Below are 23,860 nucleotides of genomic sequence, written 5' to 3' on the forward strand. Positions count from 1 at the left end.
GGAAACAAAAAAATCACCTGGAGTAATAAAGTGGGTTTGCAGCCGTTCTAGCACAGGACGCCGGAGGTGGTGGGAAGAGGTCGGTGGTTGTGTAAAAGAATTATAGAGAGATAGGATGGAGAGAGTTTTGGTGAGCAGAAAATAGTGGGGTACTTTAGGAAGTATGAATACATTAGGAATAGTATAATTTTTCTTTCTCAAACTATACGGGTAAAGAAATGGTAGAGAGATGAGTGAGAGAGAAGATGTAGAGAGAGAGTGATTGAAGGAAGAAGATGGGGGTATTTTAGTAAATTTATAAAGAATAAGGTTATATTAGTCAATTCCATAAAGAGTGGGTCCCACTTTTTTAATTCTACACTGAAAAATGTTGACGTGGCATAGTTGACCAGCGTTGACCGGTCATAAAAACCGGTTGTACACTTTATTGGGAGGTCACCTGAAGTTCGTACGGTTTAATGTGATAAAATTTTAGTTATACACCAAAGTTTGATTTGGAGTAAAGGTTGTACACCACGTATGTAATTTACCCTCCTCCATTAACATTGCCCACTAATTTTATATAACTTTCAGAAGGTCTCAGCAGAAAAAAGGAAAAACAGTCCTCTTAACCAACTTTGACCCACCAATTTAATAATCACATTTAACGATACAAAAATTAATTTAATTAAATAATTATTAATGCACTGTTATTATTTAATTAGCCTAACTGTATAATAAAAATTTAGTTAAATTAGTTAAAATATAAATAATTAAAAATGGGCGTAAAACTAAATATAAAAACCCTGAATTGGACTTGTCCTTTTCGGCTGACCTTTAGGGGATACTTGCCATGAGTCTGGGTTGAAAAAACTGATTGTTGAATCTGACAACTCTGAGCCTATCAAAATGATTTCCGAAAAAAATGCTATTTGTTTAAATAGCCATAATCTCATCAAAGGAATTAGAAGGTTTTGTTCTTCCTTTGATTCCATAAAGTTCATCCACATCTTCAGAGAGCATAACCGGGTGGCGGATCGTTTGGCGACTGCTGGGTATGAGAGGATGATGAGCGTCACTACCTTTTCTTATCCTTCTAATTTTCTTCACTCTTTCCTTTCCTGTCCCTACCAAAAAAAATATAAAAACCCTGAAACTTTTTTCTTTACTAACGTCAAAATTCATATTACTTTCTCAAGTCCATTATATTGATCATTAGGAGGGTTCTGGCTCTTTTACATTATAGCTGCAATTTAATTTTCAATGAAAGTTTTTATCCCTGGAAACAGTACAGATTCATAAACTATACATTTTTTGAGATCGTCAATTCATTTTCTACATCTAACCTTTTGATGAGATAGTGTAGAGTAGAAGCATAATTGACAAATGATGGGAGATTAAGGGGAAAAAAGCAGGAGTAATTTGATGTATTTTGCACCATACATCAATTCTTGTATCAAAAAAAAAAAAACTTACTGCAATTCGAGATCAGTAAGAGTCCTTTCACTAAATATTGATATGACATCATCTATGAGGAACCATCTGGTTCACAATAGAATTCCTTAGCCGAGTCCTAAGTAGAATTCTCACCAAATAAAAAAATGAAATGAAATATATTTAGCAAATGTTGGGATCTAAAAAAGGTCATGTATAGGAACTAGCTGAGGACAAATGAACATCCCAAGACAGGGATCCAACTGGAACGCTTAGTGAAATCCAAACGGATATCTAATTATCATATTTACATTGTTGGATAAATAATTTATTAGTCTCCGCTTTTGTACGTAACACATTGTTTAGTCCTATTTTGAAAAAATACATTGCAAAGTCTCTATCTTTTATCAATATTAACACTTTGGTTCTTTTGTCTATTTTTTTTAAATTTTTAACCGAACATATCTTAGCTTCCAGAATAAACAGTGTGTTACGTAAAAAAGAGACTAATAAATTATTTACCCTATATTGTTTAATCTAACTAACCGAACACTTTGGTTCTTTTCAAAGTAGGACTAAACAATGTGTTAGGTAAAAAAGAGATTAATAAATTATTTATCCTATATTATTTAATCTTCGGTTTTTATTCTATTCAACAATTCAAAATATTTGAGGAACTAATGTACTAAATAGAAAAAAGTTAAAAACTAAATAATATATCATTAAAACAATAAACAATATGTTAGTAAAAATATAACAACTAACAAATTGTTTACCCATTATACTACTCAACTTTGTTCACTAATATAATGGTTACTCAACTTCAAAACCAGACATAAACATCACTCAACTTGTTCCTTTACTTGCATAAAAGTGCATTATGAAAGCAAGAGAACTGTCACGACTATTAGTGGTTTTTATAATTCTGTTTGCTTCCTTCTAGTTATTTAGATTATTTCCTTAATAGATCCTATGAGCTAAAGTAGCTAGTTATTATGAGTTTGTTAGGATTTTGGATTGTAGTGCCAGTTGTCTTATATCACAATTGTACCAACTGTTTTGGCCTTCTCTTCTATAAGAGATCACACACTGTACTAACAATTCACCGAAGAATTGATGAAGTCACTTTTATCTTTTCTCTCTCCTAAATTCTTCTCTTTTCTATTCTCAGTAATCCGTGTTCCTTCCTTCTTCCTCTAATTCTCTACTTCTTTCCTTCTTTCTATTCTGAAATTTTCTCATCAGAACTCGGGTTCTGACAAGAATTCAAAACAAATGTTGACAATCTCAATAATTAAAGTTTTCTAGATTCACATTTCATATAAAGCCATGTTTTTTTTTTACAAAACCACCCTTTTCAAATATTTCTCATTAAAGTTTGTTAAGATGTCATTTCGCGGAAATATATTGACATAATAAAGGACATGTATGAGGGAGTATGCACGAGTGTACGTACTAGTGTTGGGAAGACTGAAGAGTTTCCTATTACGATTGGAGTGCATCAAGGTTCCGCACTAAGCCCATTTCTTTTTGCCATCGTTATGGATGAACTAACAAGTTCACTTCAAGATGGTATACCATGGTGCATGCTGTTTGCAGATGATATTGTGTTGGTTGATGAAACGAAAGAAGGAGTGGAGAGGAAGTTGGAACTATGGAGACAAACTCTAGAATCTAGAGGCTTTAAGTTGAGTCGAAGTAAGACAGAATATTTGGAGTGTAAGTTTAGCGGCCATAGGAGTAGGGAGGCAGGGACAATCACCCTAGATGGGAGAGTTGTTCAGGCCTCAGATTGCTTCCGGTATTTAGGATCTATTATCCAAACGGATGGAGAAGTAGATGGAGATGTTGCTCATAGGATTAAAGCTGGTTGGTCGAAGTGGAAGAGTGCTACGGGTTTCCTTTGTGATCCCGGCATGCCTAATAGATTGAAGGGAAAATTCTACCGGGCGGCAATTAGACCAGCATTGTTATATGGTACGGAGTGTTGGGCAGTGAAACACTGCCACATCCATAAGATGTCGGTGGCGGAGATGCGTATGTTGAGATGGATGTGTGGTCATACGAGAAAGGACCGGGTGCGTAATGAAATAATTAGGACAAAAGTAGGGGTCACATCTATTGAGAATAAAATGAGAGAAAACCGACTAAGGTGGTTTGGCCATGTGAGACATAGAACGCTTGATGCGCCAGTTAGGAGAACCGAAGAGTGGCAAAGAGATGTAGTGGTGAGGGGTAGGGGAAGACCTAAGCAAACTTGAAGGAGGGTGATCGAGAGTGATATGAGTTTACTGGGAATTGAGGAAAATATGGTAGTGGATAGGACGGAGTGGAGGGAGCGAATTTGTGTCGCTGACATGACTTGAGTTCACGGTTTTATATGATGGTTCATGTTAGTCGACCCCAAATCATTTCGGGATTAAGGCTTTGTTGTTGTTGTAAAGTTTGTTAAGATGTCATTTTCATTAAGTCTATAATAGAGGATTAACATTTATTGGAGTGATATAAGAGGACTTTCATGTTAGTAGAAAGTCAAAATTGGCTTTTATTCAAAATTGATTTTTATGTCTAGATTTGAACCATCATGATAGTAAGGAGAATATTGAGTGTAAATTATGCAAATCCAAGGTGGTTTTTTGGGGAGGACTGGGTCCTCCCAAGACCTCTTTGAGATTGCAAAATGTGACGCAAAATCCCCAATGGGACCACATGGCGCAGTCTCAGGGAGGTCTTAGGGGGATCCAGTCCTCCCTAAATTTTCCCCAAATCCAAACCATTACCCAGAAACTTTGTAACTGGAATTTATCTCATGGGAAAGATAAATGCCAAGCAGAAGACAAGTGTAACTGACTCGAGCAAACTAAAGAAATCAGAGTCATAGGCGCTCGATGCTTCCTTGGAAGATACAAACAGTTCTGAATCAGCCTGTTAAATAGTCCGCATTCTTGAACACATTTATCCGAGCTTTTATGAATCGTCCATACATTTAAGCATTACCGTACCCAAAGGAAACAATTGACTTTCAATCAATCAGTCAGTCAGTCCTTACTAAATTCATACATATGGCCAACATGCATATTGAATACAACTTAAAATAATTTAACACCCATGTTAAATTGCAGACCTACATGCCATATAGAAACTAAAATCACCCGCCATTATTTGCGCTAGACACATCAGGATACATGAAGCTCACATGCTAAAATACGAGTCCCCTCAATTCTCTAGTACAAGCATCATACCGGAGTATATCTGCTCCTAGTGCGCGTCACGCCAAAGTAAAGTAAATAAAATGAGTTTCAAGAACTCAGAGTTGCACACAAAAAACAGTATATTCAGCTGCAAATTTAACTAAATATCATAACCACGCTTGAAATATTTTTATCACTTAATTTTGCATTTCGTACTTTGTTAGCACTACAATTAGGGCAGAGAGAGAATCATTTACACGCACATAGGGACTCTCAGCCAAACTACTTCAATTAAAGGTGAAGTTTATTCACCTTCTAAAAGTTTACTTAAATAGATTCAACTATAATAACCTAATAAAGAGTATATACATCATATCAGAATATATAAACATCTTACCAATTGACCAAAATGAGCGGAGCACATTCTCAGGACCAGACTACCACAGCTATAATCAAGAACGAGGAGCCGCCATTTGCTGCTTCTTTATCCTTTCCCCTTGTTTTACCATACTGTATAAAGAACAAAGAAAGTAGTGTCTATCATCTCAATTTAAAGTACTTTTTTCCTAGTGTCACATTTTAGTCATAAAAGACCATCATAAGACTCCATCATTGGGAGATTGTAAAATGGGACCAAATATTTGGAAGGTGGTTTTACTAGTACTAGAGCAGAGACATCAGAAAAAGATTTCATATAATAAACGTGGAAAAATCATATATTCAAGCACACATTAAAACCTGATATCATGAGGAGTGATAAATATCCATTGGGATCCTTGTTCCAAGGCAAAATCCACCACAGTGTCTAAGCTGATTTTGCGACTAACTGCATCCTGCACATCCACAAAAGAAACCAATACATATTATCAGAAATTGGGACTCTGGAAGGAGAAGACATCATATTTTAAAAAAAGACACAAAAGGCTGCGTCCTCTGAATATAGTCAAAAGCATGTCACTAGGACTTTGACACCCTGAAAATGTTAATAAGAGATTAGCCATACAATACTTAGCAAACACTGAATGCAAATTCAAAAAAAGATGCCGTACCATAAATACATCAAACTCATCCATTGCACGAAATGGGGATTCTGTCATTTCATGAAGAGCTAATGCAAAGCATAATGTTGAAAATGAGCGTTCACCACCTGAAGGACAAGACACCATAACAAGATGAAAATTCCAGAAAACAAGCTAAAATGGTTTCAGGTAACCAAATTAATCAGGTAATCAAATGAAGAACTCTTCCCTACAGCTCACAGTATGGGCAACCAGTGGCATCTATCCATAAAACGATATTTTTAAGTTTTAAGAAGCATATGAATAAGATGATCTACAAGCATATGGAAGTTACCCTACCTGAAAGCCCTCTAGTGTCACGAACAGTGCTGCTTGATGCATCTTGGGGCATCCTTACCTAAAAGAATAAGAGAACAAGGTAACATTCAAGTGATTAATAAGCAAAGGCACTAAAATCCGAAGCAAATGAGAGTGCATAAAGAAGTTAGCTTATTAAACAATCACATTAAAATAAGAACACCCATTAAGAACAAGTTGCTTACCTCTACTCCAAGGGTTTTCTCTTCATAATTAACTTTGATGCTTCCACTAATCCCTTTCTTTCCTAATTGACCATTAAAACTAGTTGCAAAATTCGAATGATTCAGTGATAAAACAAATGATAAAACTTGGGAAGGAGTAAAGAAGTCAACCACTCGGATACTTAAAAATAAAATAAATAAGAACTGTTTTTGATTGCGAATTTAAACAACATACTTCCAAGTTAGCTGGCGCCTTAGAAGAGTGCTGTTCCTCAAAAACTTATTCCTTCGCAAATTTAGGGCCTCCTCACAAGCCTGCAGTTCCACAATGGAGAGAAGAAGACAGAAGACAAGGAACTTATCAAGAAAAAATTACAAACTTCAAGTAAAATGACAACATAATTTTGGTGTTTATTCACAGTGACTCAAGAAATGGTAAAAGATGGAAAAAAGAAACTGAGAAACTAGACTAAGAAAATAAAAGCATATCACGTAAATAGTTAAGACTATTGTTCATTATACATGCAACATAAAACAAATTCATCGTAGAGCTGCTATGGCTCTCAGACACCAGCCAATCCATGCTCCAAGCATCACCCTAATGCATCAATTGAATCCCAACCTAAAAGCAAGCATTATTTCTTATTTATTATCGCTGATGGAAATCCCTTCTCTTGAAACATTCCTTGTTCTTTTCCTCCAATATTTTCCTCATTTTACAATCCTTTGTTTCCTCATTCTAATTTTTTTATGCACAATTCTCACACTCAGTACTAGTACTAATAATAAAAATATTATGGACATCAAGCACCTATTTAGAAAAGCAACATTAACGAGGACATCGCCAAGTACAAGAATGAATAGTGAGGTAGGCCATTGTCAATGAACAAAATTATGCATACAGTTGCACTTAAAACTGCCTCGTTCATTTGCCTACATTTGTGGAATTAGCTCCAGACATAAATATAAAAAGGAAGAATTGCAAATACCTTTTGGATTTTAGGAAAGGTACATTTTTCCTTCAACAATAAGGAAACAACACATAGATATAAAAAGGATGACACCCAACCTTATTAGGTAAAGGCTTACAATGAAATTACACATTTCATAGGAGATGTTTTATACGAAGTATATGAACTATATTTACTGTCCAAAATAAAATAAAACCTCCAGCACTATAGAACTTACCTTCAGTTTTTCTCTGAACCCTTTGTATGTTTCTTGTTTTCTGAGAATTTTACGCTGTTTTTTCTCATACAACATTCTCAGGTCGTCAATTGACTCAGAACACCTGCCACAACATTGAAAAAAATATCATTCCGAATATATTTAACTATGTTCTAATGATGCAAAAAGAGACCATAGTTATACCGTTGGCTCTCATGTTGAAGTCTCTGATTCACTCTGTTCAACTGGGCACTGAGTTGCTCTGGGGTTCTTCCATCAAGACCACCTAAAGCTTCAACATCAGTCTCAGGGCAGATGATAGAAGCCTTCCCCCGATTCTCCTGCATACGATAAAAGATAAAAAAAATTTGAACCAGCTTTATGCCACACACTACAGAAATGACTTCAATTCAAATGCTTAGTGTTTAGCCCACCATGGAAAAAAGAGAACAAAAGTACTCTCATATAATGACTAAAAATAACTACATGGAGTTATATAGCTGGCCTGTTTTTCAATTTCGAATATTTCATGTTAAGAATATGTAAAAATAGGGACATGACGTGCAAGGTACAGAAGGCTCATAAAGAAGGTGAAAACACTCTTAGCTTCAACATTAAATGTAAATTGCATTAACTCAATGACTTTGTTGCATAAGATTTTCTGAGCAAAGAATTATTTCTTCCCTGAATAATAATGAAATATACTAGTCAGTCCCCGTAGGTTTAATAATACATTATTATGCCATTATTAGCTAAAATACAGAAAAATGATAATATTGCCTTTATAGGAATAAATGTTAAAATTCATAGTAAATCTTTTTTTCTTTTTGCTACTCATCTTCTCTCTTTATCAATATGGGCTGAAAATATTTTGTTGCAAAGAGAGAGAAGTACTCATTTTGGATCCTTGAAAATAAAAATGAAGGGCATATTGGTATTTTCCTTCACTTATAAACCTAAAATCACAAGGGGGAACAAAATTGAAGGGCGTCCGCATGCATTTCTAGAAGTGCAGGGTTTGACTAGTGTATTTTAATATAGCTCATGAACTAAATACTTATTTATCTTTTTTGTTTTTTCTAAAAAATCTTGGGCCATTACACCTTCCTAGCTGACCCAAACCTTATTTATTACTGTCAGAATGAGATGAAAACATGAAAAAAGATTATATGCGTGTGAGCAACTTGTTCAAATTCACTGCTCCACACAAACTGTACCTTAAGCTCCTCTTCAAGCTCTCGATAATGTGCCTCTGCAGCTTTAATGTCAGGAAGAACCTTGTTAGTCATTACACGTTCATAATGAGCCTTCTCCTGGGTTACAAAAGAGAGGGATTTTGTAAGCTTGCAGAAACAATTATTCTCTCTCCTTTGAACAACTGCTCAGGCAGGAACTAAATAACCCAGCAGTTGAGCACTGAGAAGAGGCTATGGCAAAATAATTGCAGTAAAGCATCAAGAAAAGAGATCAAAGAAAAGTATAGTGACCGCTTCAGCAGCTTGTAAGTCTTTTTCTATCTTCATTAGCTCGCCCTCTGCTTCTTCAAAGGCATTAAGGTCTCCTTTTGCAGACTCTAGAAGATTTTTCAAATATAAAGTCAAAGAGAATGCAGAAGTAGATATCCAAGTTATCAAATAAAACTGAAGACATTTCCTACCACATAAATTTTCAAATGATAATTTCAGTTCCATGGCCTCTTTCTCAACTTCATTCCTTCTGACTCGAAGCTTTTCCAGAAAACTTTCCTTTTCGTGAATCTGCCCTTGGATTGTCTGGAGAAAAATAAGACTTGTGACCAAAGTTGAATGGACAAGTTGCAAATCCTGGTAACATCAGAGAAGAAGGAACAAACTGAAATTTCTTGATGCAGTTCATCGGCATTTGGTGCAGCTGACGAACTACTTTCAGTGGCAAATGACTTCTGCATATCTCGTACTGCTAGCTCCTTAGAATATAAGTCGCGCTCAGCATTCAGGCGTCTTGCCTACATGAAGCAAATGAAATAGTACTTACACACAAGTATGTAAAGGCATGCATGCACATATCAAATTCGAAATGCCTAAAGGACTTGGAGATCTTATATACACGAATTAGTAGAGTTGGATGGCAATCTTAAGAGCCTGATAAATGGAGTTGGAATGAAATCAGGCTTCATTGATAATTGCATAGACAGTCTTAATGTTTGACCATATCAAGAAATTACACGAATGCCACATGGACACTTTGATAAAAAGGCAGCGAAAGTGGCACTAAGGGTCATTGAAAAGCATACCCTGTTCAAAATACCAGTAAACAGACTCCACAAGGGTAAAGCAGTTCAAGCAGATCCTGTCCCACATCAGCAGGACACCTTTACAACTAAGCCCATTTGTCTCTGAAGCTAGACAAAAATATTTAGGCGCAATGGCAAACTTATATCCTACATTAGATATTCTAGGAGTTCCACTAAGTTCTAGTGTTACTTGTGGCATTCCATGTTTGTATTCACATCTAACATATCAAAGGACATAACTTTGCCTCTTTATAAGCAAGCATTATTTCAATATTATTCATGTTCAAGTAGAGTAAATTAAGAATTAAAAAAATGATGTTTCTTCTAGTGTATCAACAACTTGAATAAAACTAGGGCAAATAATTTATTAGTCCCTACCTTTTTTACGTAACACACTGTTCAGTCCCCTATCTTGGAAAACACGTTATAAGGTCTCTATCTTTTGTAACCGTTAACCCTTTGGTCCTTTTGTCTATTTTTCTTAGATTTTTAACCAAATATATTAACTTTCAGGACAGCCATGGCGTGATACAAAATGACCCTGTTACTCTATTATTTTCTATCTTCTCGGTTAAAAATCTAAAAAAATGACAAAAGGATAAGGACCTTATAATGTGTTTTTCAAAATACAGGGACTAAACAGTGTGTTAGGTAAAAAGAAGAGGACTAATAAATTATTTACCCATAAAACTATCAAGTATCAACCATGTGAGGGCATATTAGACACATGCATGCTTCACCCATTTGCTATTATATCAGGTTGTATTAGCTGGCTGTATCATAGGACGTGCACATTCAATAAAGATCACTAAATTGTCTCAGAGCTTTCTTAGAATCTTAGCATTTCTCAGAAAGATGCAGACATATAAAATGTGATACAAGGACACACGCGCTTAGGTACCATAATATCAATAGTCAGAATCAATCCAAACATTATAAGAGAACTTTATGTAGCATTTACCTTTGCATTCTTCAGTTCACCTTGAAGATCATTCATATATGATTCAACATCTCGTTTCCTTTTTCGCAATCCCTCTGAATTCCTTTCAGCAGATGATGCTTGCTGTTCAAGATCCTTAATTTGCTCATCATAAGAGCTACACAGACGGCCAGTTCTAAGCTTCTTATTTGGAGGAAGCACCGTCTGGACTGATCCACGAGAAAACCTGGGAAGAAAGCAGTATAAGTGCTTGTAAAACCACAACTGTGTTCCTCTCAAAGAGTTGAGTTGAGAGAGATTCATTTCAATAGTTCAACGAAACAGCAACATAGAACTACAATCTACAAGAACAGAACAAACAACACATGCTGAACCAGCATATATACAGCAAGAGCTTGAACCATTTAGCAGACCAACTTGTTTCCCATCCATCTAACATGTGAATTTCTCAACTCTGTACATAGCTGTAACAACATAGCGTTACTAGAATTATGTTTAATTGGCCATTTCATGCATCATTGGTGAAAATGAATAATTAAATGTATTAAGGGCGGCCCGGTGCACTACGCGTCCCCGCTTAAGCGAGGGTCCGGGGAGGGGTCCCACCACAAGGATGTACTGGGGGCAAGCCTTCCCTTGCCAATTTTTGGGCAAGAGGTCGCTCCTAAGACTCGAACCCGTGACCTCTCAGTCACACGACAACAACGTTTACCGTTGCGCCAAGGCTCGCCCTCAATAATTAAATGTATATATAAAAAAAAAAAAAAACTTTGTCCTATTGCATTTTTAGTTGATTATATTCCATGACATATTCTACACGGCAAGATGTTACGGAATTTATTAATAATTTACATTTTATAGCCATCTAATGTGTAAACTTCCTTCACATTTAAGATCCTCTTATCAAAAGCAACAGCTTTTCCTCCATCATAATCTTCTACAAGGACTTGTCTCTCAGCTGCACCCTAGAACCAATAAACATATATCATGAAGAGAATCCAGGAGTAAAAACCTCCAAATACAAACAAGCCACATGAAGTTAAATAAGAAAACCTATTATGATGAGTTCAGTAAAATTACCATGTCCACCAACACATTTAGTACAGTATCATTTTCAGATTGTATGGTGGAAAGTGTAGTTGGATTATTTGTTTGGGGAAGCATGTTAAAAGGTATGTTCAACCTGTGCCAAAAAGTAAAAAAAGGAATATATTAAGTCAGATTAATCATTAAACTACAAAAGTAATATAGCTATCCATCTTAAGTGACTGGTAACCAAACAATAATAATCATTCATCTACCTTGGTCGTGAGAAGTCGTAAATGATAATTTGAAGGTTATTGTATCTTGCCTCTCTTGCACAATTTCTCAAAAGGAGAGAATCCTTATGATTTGTTACAATAAAAGCATTAAGCAACTTCCCGAGGGCATTTTCAACAGCAAGAGCCCATCTGTCATCGTCACGCAAAGCCTACATTGAGATCATTACCCAATGTGCATCAGTAAATTATTGGAAGAACATCACAGTAGTTAACTAATCATGATTATTAAAATTACTACTTGTATAGTGAAACATGGTTATTAGTTATGAAGAAAAATAGGGTCCTTTAGTTGCATACTGTAAACAAGAGTAACGTTTTCTAATAGAATTTGTTAAAAATGCAGGAAAATGACACTTGTGCTTTTCTACTTGTTATTATCTATCTCTACCTGTGTATGTTGATATATTTAACTCCCAAACTATAATGAGTTAATCTTTCATAAATACTTCAACATTATACAGAAGCTCTATATAAAGTTTTTATCCTGGCCTTGAAATTCCTTTTCTTCATTTTATTAAAAGAATTGATGAAAAACTCGGTTTTTATCAATTACAATAAAATTCAGAACCCTACTTTGCAATGTTGAGGGACATACTCTTTAACAAACAACCTTTGCTCTGATCTTTCTTGTAATAAATTAAAAAAAAAATATCAAATTAAAAGACCAATGGGTTTACACAACTTGAACCTGTAACCTCCTAGACACAAATTGCTCCAAAGCCTGGTCTCAATGTTTTTTTAGCCCAACAACATTTTGATTCCGAACTAATTGGGATCAAACAGATTTATCCTTCTCCACCTAATTAGTATCTATTTGACATCATTAATACATTGGCAAATGGATATTAGTTAAACATTACTCACCAGATGGGCACCAATCGGACCTATAGGTGGCTTGTTGAACCTCTGATGATATCTTTCAATTAATTGTAGAAGATGAATCACCTTCTCTCCGCCAAAGGCTGTTACCTATAAAGGGAAATGTTTTTGCAGTTAAGGAATGACTTCGACATCAGCATATAGATCCTATACTCAACAAGAAAACAAAGGGCAAAGAAGAAGAAAAGAGAGAATTAATCAACCATTTGCATATGCCTATCAAAAAAGGAAGAATACAGAGCTATATTGCATGATCACATGAGCCATGTACCTTGTTAGATTTGTGTTGCCGGAGCTGGCGAATGGCTACATTGACTTCATTTTCTTTTTTTCTATAACGTCCAATCTGAACAACCAAAATTTTGGATTATTTCACCATTATCATAATGTGTATACACAAGAACATTAAATGAACTTTTAAACAGTAAAATAATGTGTATACACATGAAGCTATTATCATGGACAAAGCTTCTTTATGAGGAAAAATAAGGTTTGGCAACATAACCATTGATTTCTCAATGAATTCTCATAGGGAGCTGTTATTCTTAGCAAAGCTTCCTATGAGAACAAAAACATAATCATTGACATTAAAAACGACAGCCTCATCAACGCCATATTAAGAATTAACTGAAATTGCCACCATAAATGACTTAAATATCAAACCAAACAATCAGTGTGAAAAGCTTATAAAAGCACGCCAAATTAAACACCAAGGAAAAATGGCTATGATTACTAAAAGTTATAGTCAAGTACACCAATGAACTATGCCGTATTGAAGCACAAATCCCATGCCTATGACTGTGATGTGAACCTTTAGTATTAAGGCATTTAACTCAATCTTGCCGAGAGGTAGTCACACGTATTGATTGGAAACTAGCTCTCCTTCAATGTAAGAAAGTGTAAACAAGAAAAAGATGAACCATATAGCAAAACAACAAATAGCATGCTCCAAACAATTATGTTAGATATCTATAAATACCTCCTCGGTTATCTTTTCCAGTTCATTCACTCTCTTGGACACACTTTCGAATAAGTCATTTTCTTCTTTCTTTAACCTGAAATATAATTTTGTTTGCTGGTCAAATAAATCATAACTTTAGATGAACACAAACATAGGCAAATGAATTGATACAATTACAAAGAGTAACCTTGATAATGTAGCATTAGAAGAAGCAACAATGTACTCAAGTTCCTTTAGTTTTTCCTCTATTTCAGATGCTTCAGCCTGGAAGAAAACCATAACAGAGGAATAAAAATCTTATCTTCATGCATATTAAAGTCTTGGCTATTACACAAAATCTCATGATTTAAAAAAATACTCCCCAGTACAATGAATGATAAACTACAGCTTATAAAATGAAAAGGTTTTTCAATTTCACTAGCCAAAAGAGTAATTTGTTAATTAGTTGCAAGATCCACTTTCAAATAGTTGCATTTGAAAAAGTAGCACATCTTTAACTTCACTTGTTGGGTACGCCTGCAAACCGTATGTCCTCTATAACATTTGCCCGCACTAATACATGCACCTGGCATCACATTTACAAATTGGATCAGCACCTTTGCTTTCATCAACACCCACCCATTCCAACCCTCCACTAGACTCTTGAGCCATGTCACATCTTTGCAGATTTCTTTCCCCAAGACTATAATCCCTATAAGATATATCACATGTCACCCACAATTGATTGGCATCCGCTTATTCAAAATAACATTAACCCTGTACTAGTTATGCCTGTCGCATTTGCACATATAACAATTTTATGGTTCTCAACCCTCTAAATCTATACCTAGAAGATCTAAGCACATCTTTCATGTTATCAGTCCATCGAATATAGTATAGATATACCATTCACCACCCCCTCATTGAACATTCTCTTATTGAGAAATTTAAATAAAACCCTTGATAATAGGTAACTCTCTTCATATCATCCACTTCATGGAAGCAACTCGTGTGCTTTTTAATATCCTATCATAACAGAGGTATTTCAGTGAACACAGTGCATCATGTTCCTCCTCGCACTGCTATTAGTTCTGTTCGAGATAATAATAAAAGCTATTTTCTTAGATCAAGTGGCCAAAGGTTCGAATCCTGGCAGCCCCATTTATTTGTGGAACTTCAACACATAGTAAGGTGGGCCTTTGTTGTACACACTTCAAGCCCAGGGGGCGTGAGGGGTGTGTCGAAGATAACAATAATAAAATTTATTCTTGTGCCTTAACTATTAGCTTAACCTTTTGGTTCAATTGATTCCTTGACAAGTTCCTTACTTTAATTTCCTATTTTCCGCATTCAACATTGTTAAAGTGTGCAAGGCTGTTATGGACTGAGACCCATACTGTTACAGCTGTAACAGAATGGGTCTCCCTATTACAGCTGTGTTTCCTTGTGTAGCTTATATATGTGTGTATTGTAACAAGTTAATAAATATTAATGTAGGCTCTTACTCTACATGGTAGCCCATGTATTCCTTAGTGTATTACATGGTTTATAACAAACATTATAGCATCCTCTTGAGTTGAAGAACAAAAAATATTAAATATAAAACTAAAAAACAATATCCCTTTGCAAACCACCATAAGCTCACAAAAATCAAAACAATAAAAATAGTAACTAATGGAACAAGAAAGCATACAAAAGAACTTCATACACTAAAGCATGACGCGGATGAATTGAGGAATGAACAACTAGCATTCTAAGAAACCCAAAATTGCTAAAGCAATATGATTTTTGTTAGCAGTCGCCAATCAAAATTACATCGACAACATATCAAGATCATAGGAGGGTTACTATAGATATGGTACCTCGTGCTTGCTACTCTTTCAAATATTATCAGGTCAAAATAACAGTTTTTAAGTCGCAAGAAATAACAAAAGAAACACAATTGTTCAAAGTAACTAATTAAAAAGAAAAAATTAAGTTAATACCAAAAGAACTGTTACATAATAACTCAATGTAACAAATGTAAGCATGCCTAAGTCAACTAAAGCATGCTTAGGCTGTTATAGGACTGTTGTAGGCTGCTGGGGACCTACAATGTCTCCTTGATTGAAGGAGAACCTTGTATATACATGTGTATTGCTCTAAGTAAAATATATTCATGTAGGCTCTTAATCTATATGGCATCCCATGGATTTCTCTATTTCCATGGTCTATAGCAAGAACAAAGATTGGAAACTATAGAATTTTCATTTACTGATCACAACAAAGATCAAAAACTCCAAAAAGAAAAGACATGAGACATCTTAAATGGAGAAAGTTAGCAAAAAGAAACTCTATTGTATGACCTGTGTACTAATAACATGTTGCTCTTGCATATCCTGGACTTGTTGTTGAAGCAAACTGGCAGCCCTCACCATTTTCCGGATGTAATTAGCTCCTCGACCAAGCTCTTCTTCTATCTCAAGCTTCCTTTTTGTCGCCTAAAAGGATACTCGACATCAATATGTAGAACACAAACAAATAAATGGACACCATTGAAGAATGCAACAGATGTGCATGAAGATTAATTATTCTTCTAAGACTTGAAAGACTAAAATTTCACTTTGTAATGATTCAATTCAACATTTCTATTCTACTGTAACTGACAAACATTGAGTTGTTTACTTCCATTTGTTCCCTTACTACATGCACAAGTAGAAGTGAAGGGGACAAACAGAAAATAAATTGAACATATGCATCCAATGAAATTTTCAATTATGAGCCAGTCCCTTGCCACCTCAAAGAAATAAAGAACCAAGTTTCCACATACCATAGAAATAGAATGCTGCAATTCACCCTGCCTTTTCCTCACTTCTGATGTCTTGTGCATCATGTGTGCAACTTGGGCCTTCTTCTTTGTGAAGAGGTCCGCAAGTGACTCCATCTTGCTCTGCGAATAAATAAGTTTAGTACTTCCTATAGATTAGATCTTCACAAAAGAAAAGAAAATTATAGATATCATACAATATATACACAAATTAGAGGAAATCTGTAGCACAATGTTGATATGCAAAATGTTAAATAGTTGGGGTTAAGGACAGAGAGAAAGCAGATAAAGAGTACTGAAGCATGCGTGATCTACTCCAGTCCAGCACACACAGGCTGTGCAACTAAAAGCTGATAACTTTCAGGAACATCAAATTCAATAAAACTTCAAAACCAAATGCTGAAAGATGAAAAACCCAATCCTCAATAGTGCAACAAGAAAAGGAAAGAGAGAAAATTAGAAAAAATATATATATATACATTTATATAAAATATAAAGATTTCCAGTCAAAAAATCACTTCATTGCACTTATTCAAATAAAATAAAGTCAACATTTATAAGCAATTCAGGCAAACAGAATTTGTGCCTAGAAATTTTGAATGCTGCCAAAAATTCCTTACTAGTTCCCAGTCAATTTTAGTTTGGCAAGTCGGTATACGATCTTTAAGTTTTGTAATCTTCAAGCTTTGATCTTTTAGTTGCTTATCTACACAATAAACCCACGACCATGCAAGCATTTTTGTTAATTGCTGACCCCGATGAGTTATTTCTTCTAGGTGCTCCAAATTTTTTATCTTGGCCTGCAACTCATTGAGTTCTTTCTCTATGGGCTTAATTGTAGCCTCCAATTCATCAACAAGTGCATTTGTAGACCTCAATTGTTCATTGATGTTTTGTAAGAGATCCCCAACTTTTTGAAGAAGCGTTGCCTTGAAAAAGAACTGAGCAACAACACATAAATTTAATGACCATATTGTTCCTCCTTTTTAGATCACATAAGCACATAAGGGTGAAGTTACCTTGAACTTATCTTTGTCATTCCCAGAATGCAAAAACTCTCTGCTTTTGTCTTGACTCATTATAACACAAGGATTCTCAACATCAATCTGTAGATTATTCAATTGAAGGAATTGAAGACCCCATTACAGCAACAAAAGCAGTAAAAGATAAAAAGGGTATTAACTGAAGATTCATCAAAAAAAAAAAAAAAAATCAGTTCATTTAACATAAGAATGTAGAGAAATTATGGAGAACTTCAACCTATACTAATCAACTAAAAAAAAGAATGTATCTCTAGAACACTTCTAGGTTTAACAAAATCAAAAAGTTTAGCCTTACATGCATAGGCTTCGATTTCTTTCTGATCATTTTAGAACATCAAGTTGATCATCATCAAGAACAATGATGAGTGGACTAAAGGAACTTAACTTTGCTTCAGCGAAGTTAAATTTTCCATGACCATTCAAAGGACCCTTTTAGAAAAGTAACTGAAATACTATGTAAAATTGATACGAAGATAATTTAAATTTTCTAGAAAAGCAAGAAGCAGTAGTAAGCAAACAAACACTCACATTGAAATGTTCAATGAGCTCTTGAAGTTCTTCTCTTCGACTAGCAACCTTTCTACCTGCCAACGTCTCAGTGTTAAAGAACAAGTGAATGAAGCAGCTCACATCAATCACGAAGCAGGCCAGCGATACCAGGAAACTGAGCTAAAAACTAAATTTAAAGAAACTTTGCATGAATTTTAAGTTCACTTTCATATATTGAATTTAGAAAAGAATCCACACGGAATGACTACACAGGCTACAAATACCTCATCAACTAATACGAGCTACAAACTAGGATTAAAATTGGAGCAGTAATATCTGTTTGAAGAATATAGGATTATCCAACTTCAAAATTATGTTCTTCGGTAGTAATAGAAATAGTATACTTTTTATAGTCAGTTTCCAAATTTTCTGTTTTAAGACAATGAATAGAGACTAACATTAAGTGGTGGAAACTGCAAGGGGAGAACCAACAAAAATTTGTGGATAAGATGACCGCAAAAGATATTTGGTCTTGTAACATGGATTTAGATATAGACTCGGTGTGGACTAAAATGGAGCATAATACAAAGGAAGTAGTGAAGGAAGTTCTAAGGGAATCTAAAGGTAGCATGACACATCTTGGTGGACCGAAGAAGTGTGACAAGCAATAAAGAATAAGCGAGAATACTATAAAATATTGGGGAAAAGTAGGAGTGATGAGAACTACGAAAAGTATAAAGAGGCTAAAAGGGAAGCAAAGAAGGTCATACGAGATGCCAGAGCAAAGGTGAATCATAAAGATTGGATAAGGAAGGGAAAGAGACATATATAGAATTGCACGTATGATAGATAGGAAGACGCGAGACATCGGAAAAGTTAAATGTGTGAAGGATGTGGACCAAAGAGTCCTCTTTGGAGATAAGGATATAGGAACGATGGAGGTCCTATTTTGATAACTTATTTAATGGAGATCGCTGACAAGATGTTGGAGATATAAGTATCCCTCACCATATGGTAAATCGTGAATGGATGCGGAGAATTCAAAAGGGTGAAGTCAAAATGGCATTAAAAAAGGTGGGATTAAAGAAAGCAGTAGGACCTGATAGCATCCCTATTGAGATTTGGAGATGTTAGGGAGAGAGAGGAATTGAATGGTTGACGACTTTCTTCAATAAGATTTGAAGAAGCAATAAGATGCCATTAAAAGTACTCTAATCCCTTTGTATAAGAACAAAGGCGATGTCCAAGATTGTGCCAACTATCGAGGAATCAAAATAATGAGTCACACTATGAAACTTCGGGAGCGAGTGATCAAACAAAGGCTAAGGAGAAGTGTGAAGATCTCGGAAAATCAACTATGGAGGTCATTCATCTAATGAGACAATTAATGGAGCACTATCGGAATAAGAAGAAAGATTTGCATATGGTTTTCATCAACTTGGAGAAGGCATATGATAAGGTACCAAGGGAAGTATTTTGGTAGGCTTTAATAAGGAAAGTCATTTCGCGGAAGTATATTGACATCATAAAGGACATGCATAAGGGAGCGTGCATGAGCGTGCGCAACGTGCGTGTTGGAAAGACTGAAGAGTTTCCTATTACGATGGGAGTGCATCAAGGTTCCGCATTTAGCTCATTCCTTTTTACCGTCATTATGGACGAATTAATGAGTTCACTTCAAGATGGTATACCATGGTGCATGTTGTTTGCAGATGATATTGGGTTGGTTGATGAGACGAAAGAAGGCGTGGAGAGTAAGTTGGAATTGTGGAGACAAACTTTGGAATCTAGAGGCTTTAAGTTGAGCAGAAGTAAGACGGAATATTTGGAGTATAAGTTTAGCGGCGACAGAAGTAGGGAGGCAGGTACAATCACCCTGGATGGGAGGGTTGTCTAGGGCTCGGATTGCTTCTGTTATTTAGGGTTTATTATTCAAACAAATGGAGATGTTGCTCATATGATTAAATCTAGTTAGTTGAAGTGAAAGAGTGCTACGGGTTTCCTTTGCAATCTCAGCAACGCTTGATAGATTGAAGAGAAAATTGTACAGCACGCAATTAGACCTGCATTGTTATATGGTACGGAATGTTGGGTAGTGAAACACTGTCACATTCATAAGATGTCGGTGGCGGAGATGTGTATGTTGCGATGGATGTGTGGCCATACGAGAAAGGATCGGATGAGGAATGAAATAATTAGGACGAAAGTATGGGTTACATCTATTGTGAATAAAATGAGGAAAAATCGATTAAGGTGGTTTGGCCATGTAAGACAAAGAGCACTTGATGCACCGATTAGAAGGATTGAAGAGTGGCAAAAGGATTCAATGGTGAGGGGTAGGGGAAGGCCTAAGCAAACTTGGAAGAGGGTGATTGAGAGTGATATGAGTTTATTGGGGATTGAGGAAAATATGACAAGATGGAGTGGAGGGAGAGAATTTATGTCGCTGACATGACTTGATTTCACAATTTCGTATGACGGTTCATGTTAGCCAACCCCGAATCATTTCAGGATTAAGCTTTTGTTGTTGTTGTGAATGAAATTTAGCATCAAGAGAAGTTTGGCTGAAAACTCTGCGAGTGAACACATCAAAATATAGATTTTACAATAGAATATAGTCATAAGAGATGTAAGAACTCACATAACTCCATAATAAACGTTAAAGTTTATCCTCACCCCAAAAGTAGAATCCTACCTCATATATATGAAGGATTGCATTGTTGCATCATTAGCTTTCTTGCTCAGTAACACCTTTGAGAAGTATCTCTTATTGCCTAGATTTCTTACATTAGGCAAAATCCTATTCCCATATATTGAAAATTTGTTTTTATATAATTTCAATATACGACATTGTCTAAGATGTCATAGCTGCTGGTCAAATACTTAAGTCATTTTCAAGCTCTAGCATATGAAATCTTCAAAAGGCAAGTCAATCAACCTTCCAAAAGGGCTCTAAACTCCCAGATGCCAAGATTTATTGGTTGTCGAACTCTTTTGTTAAATCCAAGCAACATGTTCTGCAAAGTTGCTTCTTCACCTATCAGTATCATAATCAGAAAAATTTAACTGCCCGTGAACGTAATCAGAGGATAGCTAAACCTAACATCCATCAAGTATGATTCTATTGGTGAATGTGTTGGAGTAAAAGGCAAATTGATAAACAGCGAAGTAGCTTTATATCTAATAGCATCTAAAACAATTAGAAAATTTCTGCATTTACATGTGCGACCAGCATCACAAGTCAAGTCCTAAAACAAATTACATATTTGTTACCAGAAAGTTATTCAGACCTTGGAAATCCTTTAGGATGGTGGAGCTTGTAGAATGACTAATTTTGCGTTCTATAGTTATTGCATCACCATAAGTTTCTGGCTTAAAAGGATCATGCCCATCATTTTTCACTTCTACTTCAACAACAGCGTAACTGCAAAATATATTTCAAATAAATGTGATGAACAGAAGAATCCTATATGATTAAAAGAAAAAGGAAATGATTATTTCAATATAAAAAAATTAAAAGGGACATGGCTGGAAACCAAGCATGTCTTCATGAGTTCAAAAGCAGAGAGAAATCTAAAAATAATGCCTTGAAAACACACACACAAAAAATAAGATTGCCAACAGCTTGGGCTGTTAAGTTATTCAACTTCTCTGCCTTTTTATTAATCAGAAGAACCTTATTAGAAATAGACCCATTGCAACTTAAGAGAGCAGTTTACCAACTCCCTATTCTAGGAAACAAAAATAATAAAGAGATGCAAAGAACAAAAACCTGCAACCAGTTTTGATAAAATCCTTCAGCGTCGATGCCCTCTGTGTCCCTTTAGCTCGGCATCCAAAAGCGACACACAAAGCAGTCAGTATTGCACTTTTACCGCCTGAAAAAGTCAGAAAAAACCCCACTGTTTACTCGTTCACTTCATCATTACCTCCCAAATTCGCAAAACCAGCAGATATTCCACCAATATGCGCCACAACAAGCAAAAATAGAAGACGCCAAAGACCAAACTTAAAACTACAGAACTTCGACGATTTAAAAATAGTTCACCTAGAATTCCAAAATTCTAATTAAATTAATCATTTAGACGTATACACTCGAATCAATGATCCAGTATAGAAAGGACAGTGAACGTACTCCCATTTTGACCGGTGATGAAATTAACCCAGGGACATAGCTCGATTTCGAGATTGCTATGGCACATGAAATTCTCTAACCGAATCCTCGTAATGATCCCCGCCCCGGATCGTGATGAGTCAGAGTTGTAATTGACGGAAACCCTAGGATCGGCCATGGCATTACCCGGCGGAGGATACGCTGCCTTTCTTCCGTTACGCCCCCTAAAAGTTGAAGAGAAAGAAATAAAATACAAACAAAGGAATGATATTTGGTTATAAGTTATAGCCTAGAGCAAAGAACTGAGGCGCCAAGAGCAAGAAGTGGAGGAGTGTTTCTCTGATAGTGTCATTGTGGCGGGAAAGAAATTATACCCTGTGACATAGGCTTACGAGTGCCCGTTCCTACTTACGATTACGTAAGCCTTGTCAGCTGTCGATTTCTACTAAATAAACAATGGGCCTTGACAAAGCCCAAAAACCCGCCGTCTATTTTTGTTTAAAAGGCTTAAATCACGATTTACGCTTTTACTTATTCAAAATGTTACTAACCCTAATAGGTATTATCCATCATCTTGTACTCACCAAAAAAAAATTATCCATCATCTTGTTATTTAGTAACATTTGCTCTTCAATTATTTAAAATTGAGTTTCTACAAATTTGATAACATCTATCTTCTAGTCTATCAAAATTGATGAAATATTAACCAATATAGAGTATAAATTAAAATTTTTTGTTAAAATTTTAGTCTATCTAATAAAAACTCAATACATATAAATTTAAAAAAACTATTCAGATGAGAGAATATACACTACCAAATAATAGTGAAAGTGATAAAGGCTAATGTTTTAAATAGTCAAAATAATAAATCATAAGTATTGAGTAAAGAGCCATATTTTAGATAAATCTAAGTGAATAGTAGTTTGTTTGAAACTTTTTTACGTAAATAAATCCAAAAGAACTAAAAATTGGTTGAATCTTGAGAGTTCATGTGTCAACCTCCAACTGTATAAAAGCAAAGTCGAAAAGAGGGGCTACTATCCGGCGAACCCACTTCGATATCTAAGCCAGTTTATAAAAAGGACTAGGGGATGATCTTGATAAGGAATCTCCAATGTCCCAGATAGTGATCCCGACATTTGACTCCATAAACCATTACTAGCAGTTCCTTCTCATAGATTGACTACCCTTGATGCCTGGGGGGGGGGGGGGGGGGGGCAAATCCTTATTGATGTAAGCTATGGGGTGCCCCTCTTGCATAAGCACTGCTCCAAGTCTCATATCACAAGCATCTGTTTCCACCACAAACTACTTTTCTAGAGATGGCAAACGTAAAACTGATGTTGTTGTCAAAGCTTCCTTGAGCAATTCAAATGCTACAGTAGCTTGCTCACTCCATACAAAATTATCTTTTTAAGTAAATCCATTAATGGTTTGCTTTTAACCCCATATTGCTTGATGAACCTTCTATAGTACCATGTCATTCCCAGAAACCCCCTCAAACGTTTAATATTAACTGGAACTGACTAATTTGCAACCGCCTCTATCTTCCTGGAGTCAGTAGACACTCCTCCACCTTGAATAACATGCCCAAGATAGTCAACTGAAACTCCCCCAAAGGTACATTTGTTTTTCTTAGCTAAGAGTTTATGTTGCTACAACTTTTCAAACACAGATCTCAAGTGCTCAACATGTGAATTCATGTCTGAGCTATAGACTAAAATGCCATAAAAAAAACACTAGT

General features: G+C 35.6%; 1 protein-coding gene across 6 annotated transcripts; it reads right to left on the reverse strand.

Annotated features, from left to right (window-relative positions):
* Positions 1-696: 696 nt before the first annotated feature.
* LOC136226791 (structural maintenance of chromosomes protein 6B-like) lies at positions 697-22,451 on the reverse strand. Of its 6 annotated transcripts, none has more exons than XR_010687868.1 (30): positions 22,138-22,451; positions 21,775-21,880; positions 21,293-21,426; positions 20,941-21,039; positions 18,042-18,097; positions 17,490-17,576; positions 17,091-17,411; positions 16,474-16,593; positions 16,010-16,144; positions 13,873-13,949; positions 13,704-13,779; positions 12,996-13,070; positions 12,710-12,814; positions 11,825-11,994; positions 11,604-11,706; positions 11,376-11,488; positions 10,545-10,749; positions 9,164-9,295; positions 8,969-9,083; positions 8,799-8,884; positions 8,529-8,624; positions 7,516-7,652; positions 7,333-7,435; positions 6,380-6,459; positions 6,166-6,244; positions 5,963-6,020; positions 5,654-5,751; positions 5,343-5,437; positions 5,002-5,114; positions 697-1,100 (listed from the first exon to the last, which is right to left on the reverse strand). XR_010687868.1 is itself a non-coding variant. In XM_066015445.1 (29 exons), the coding sequence occupies exons 1-29, from the start codon at positions 22,292-22,294 to the stop codon at positions 5,057-5,059; spliced, it is 3,276 nt and encodes a 1,091-aa protein (XP_065871517.1). In that variant the 5' UTR covers positions 22,295-22,451; the 3' UTR covers positions 4,760-5,056. The 6 variants fall into 6 exon arrangements, 2 of the variants coding, with proteins under 2 accessions (XP_065871517.1, XP_065871539.1); XR_010687863.1 differs by having other exon boundaries at positions 697-1,106; XR_010687865.1 differs by lacking the exon at positions 697-1,100 and adding an exon at positions 4,388-4,665.
* Positions 22,452-23,860: the final 1,409 nt, after the last annotated feature.

Source organism: Euphorbia lathyris, chromosome 1 (assembly GCF_963576675.1).
Source record: "Euphorbia lathyris chromosome 1, ddEupLath1.1, whole genome shotgun sequence".
Classification (NCBI taxonomy): domain Eukaryota; kingdom Viridiplantae; phylum Streptophyta; class Magnoliopsida; order Malpighiales; family Euphorbiaceae; genus Euphorbia; species Euphorbia lathyris.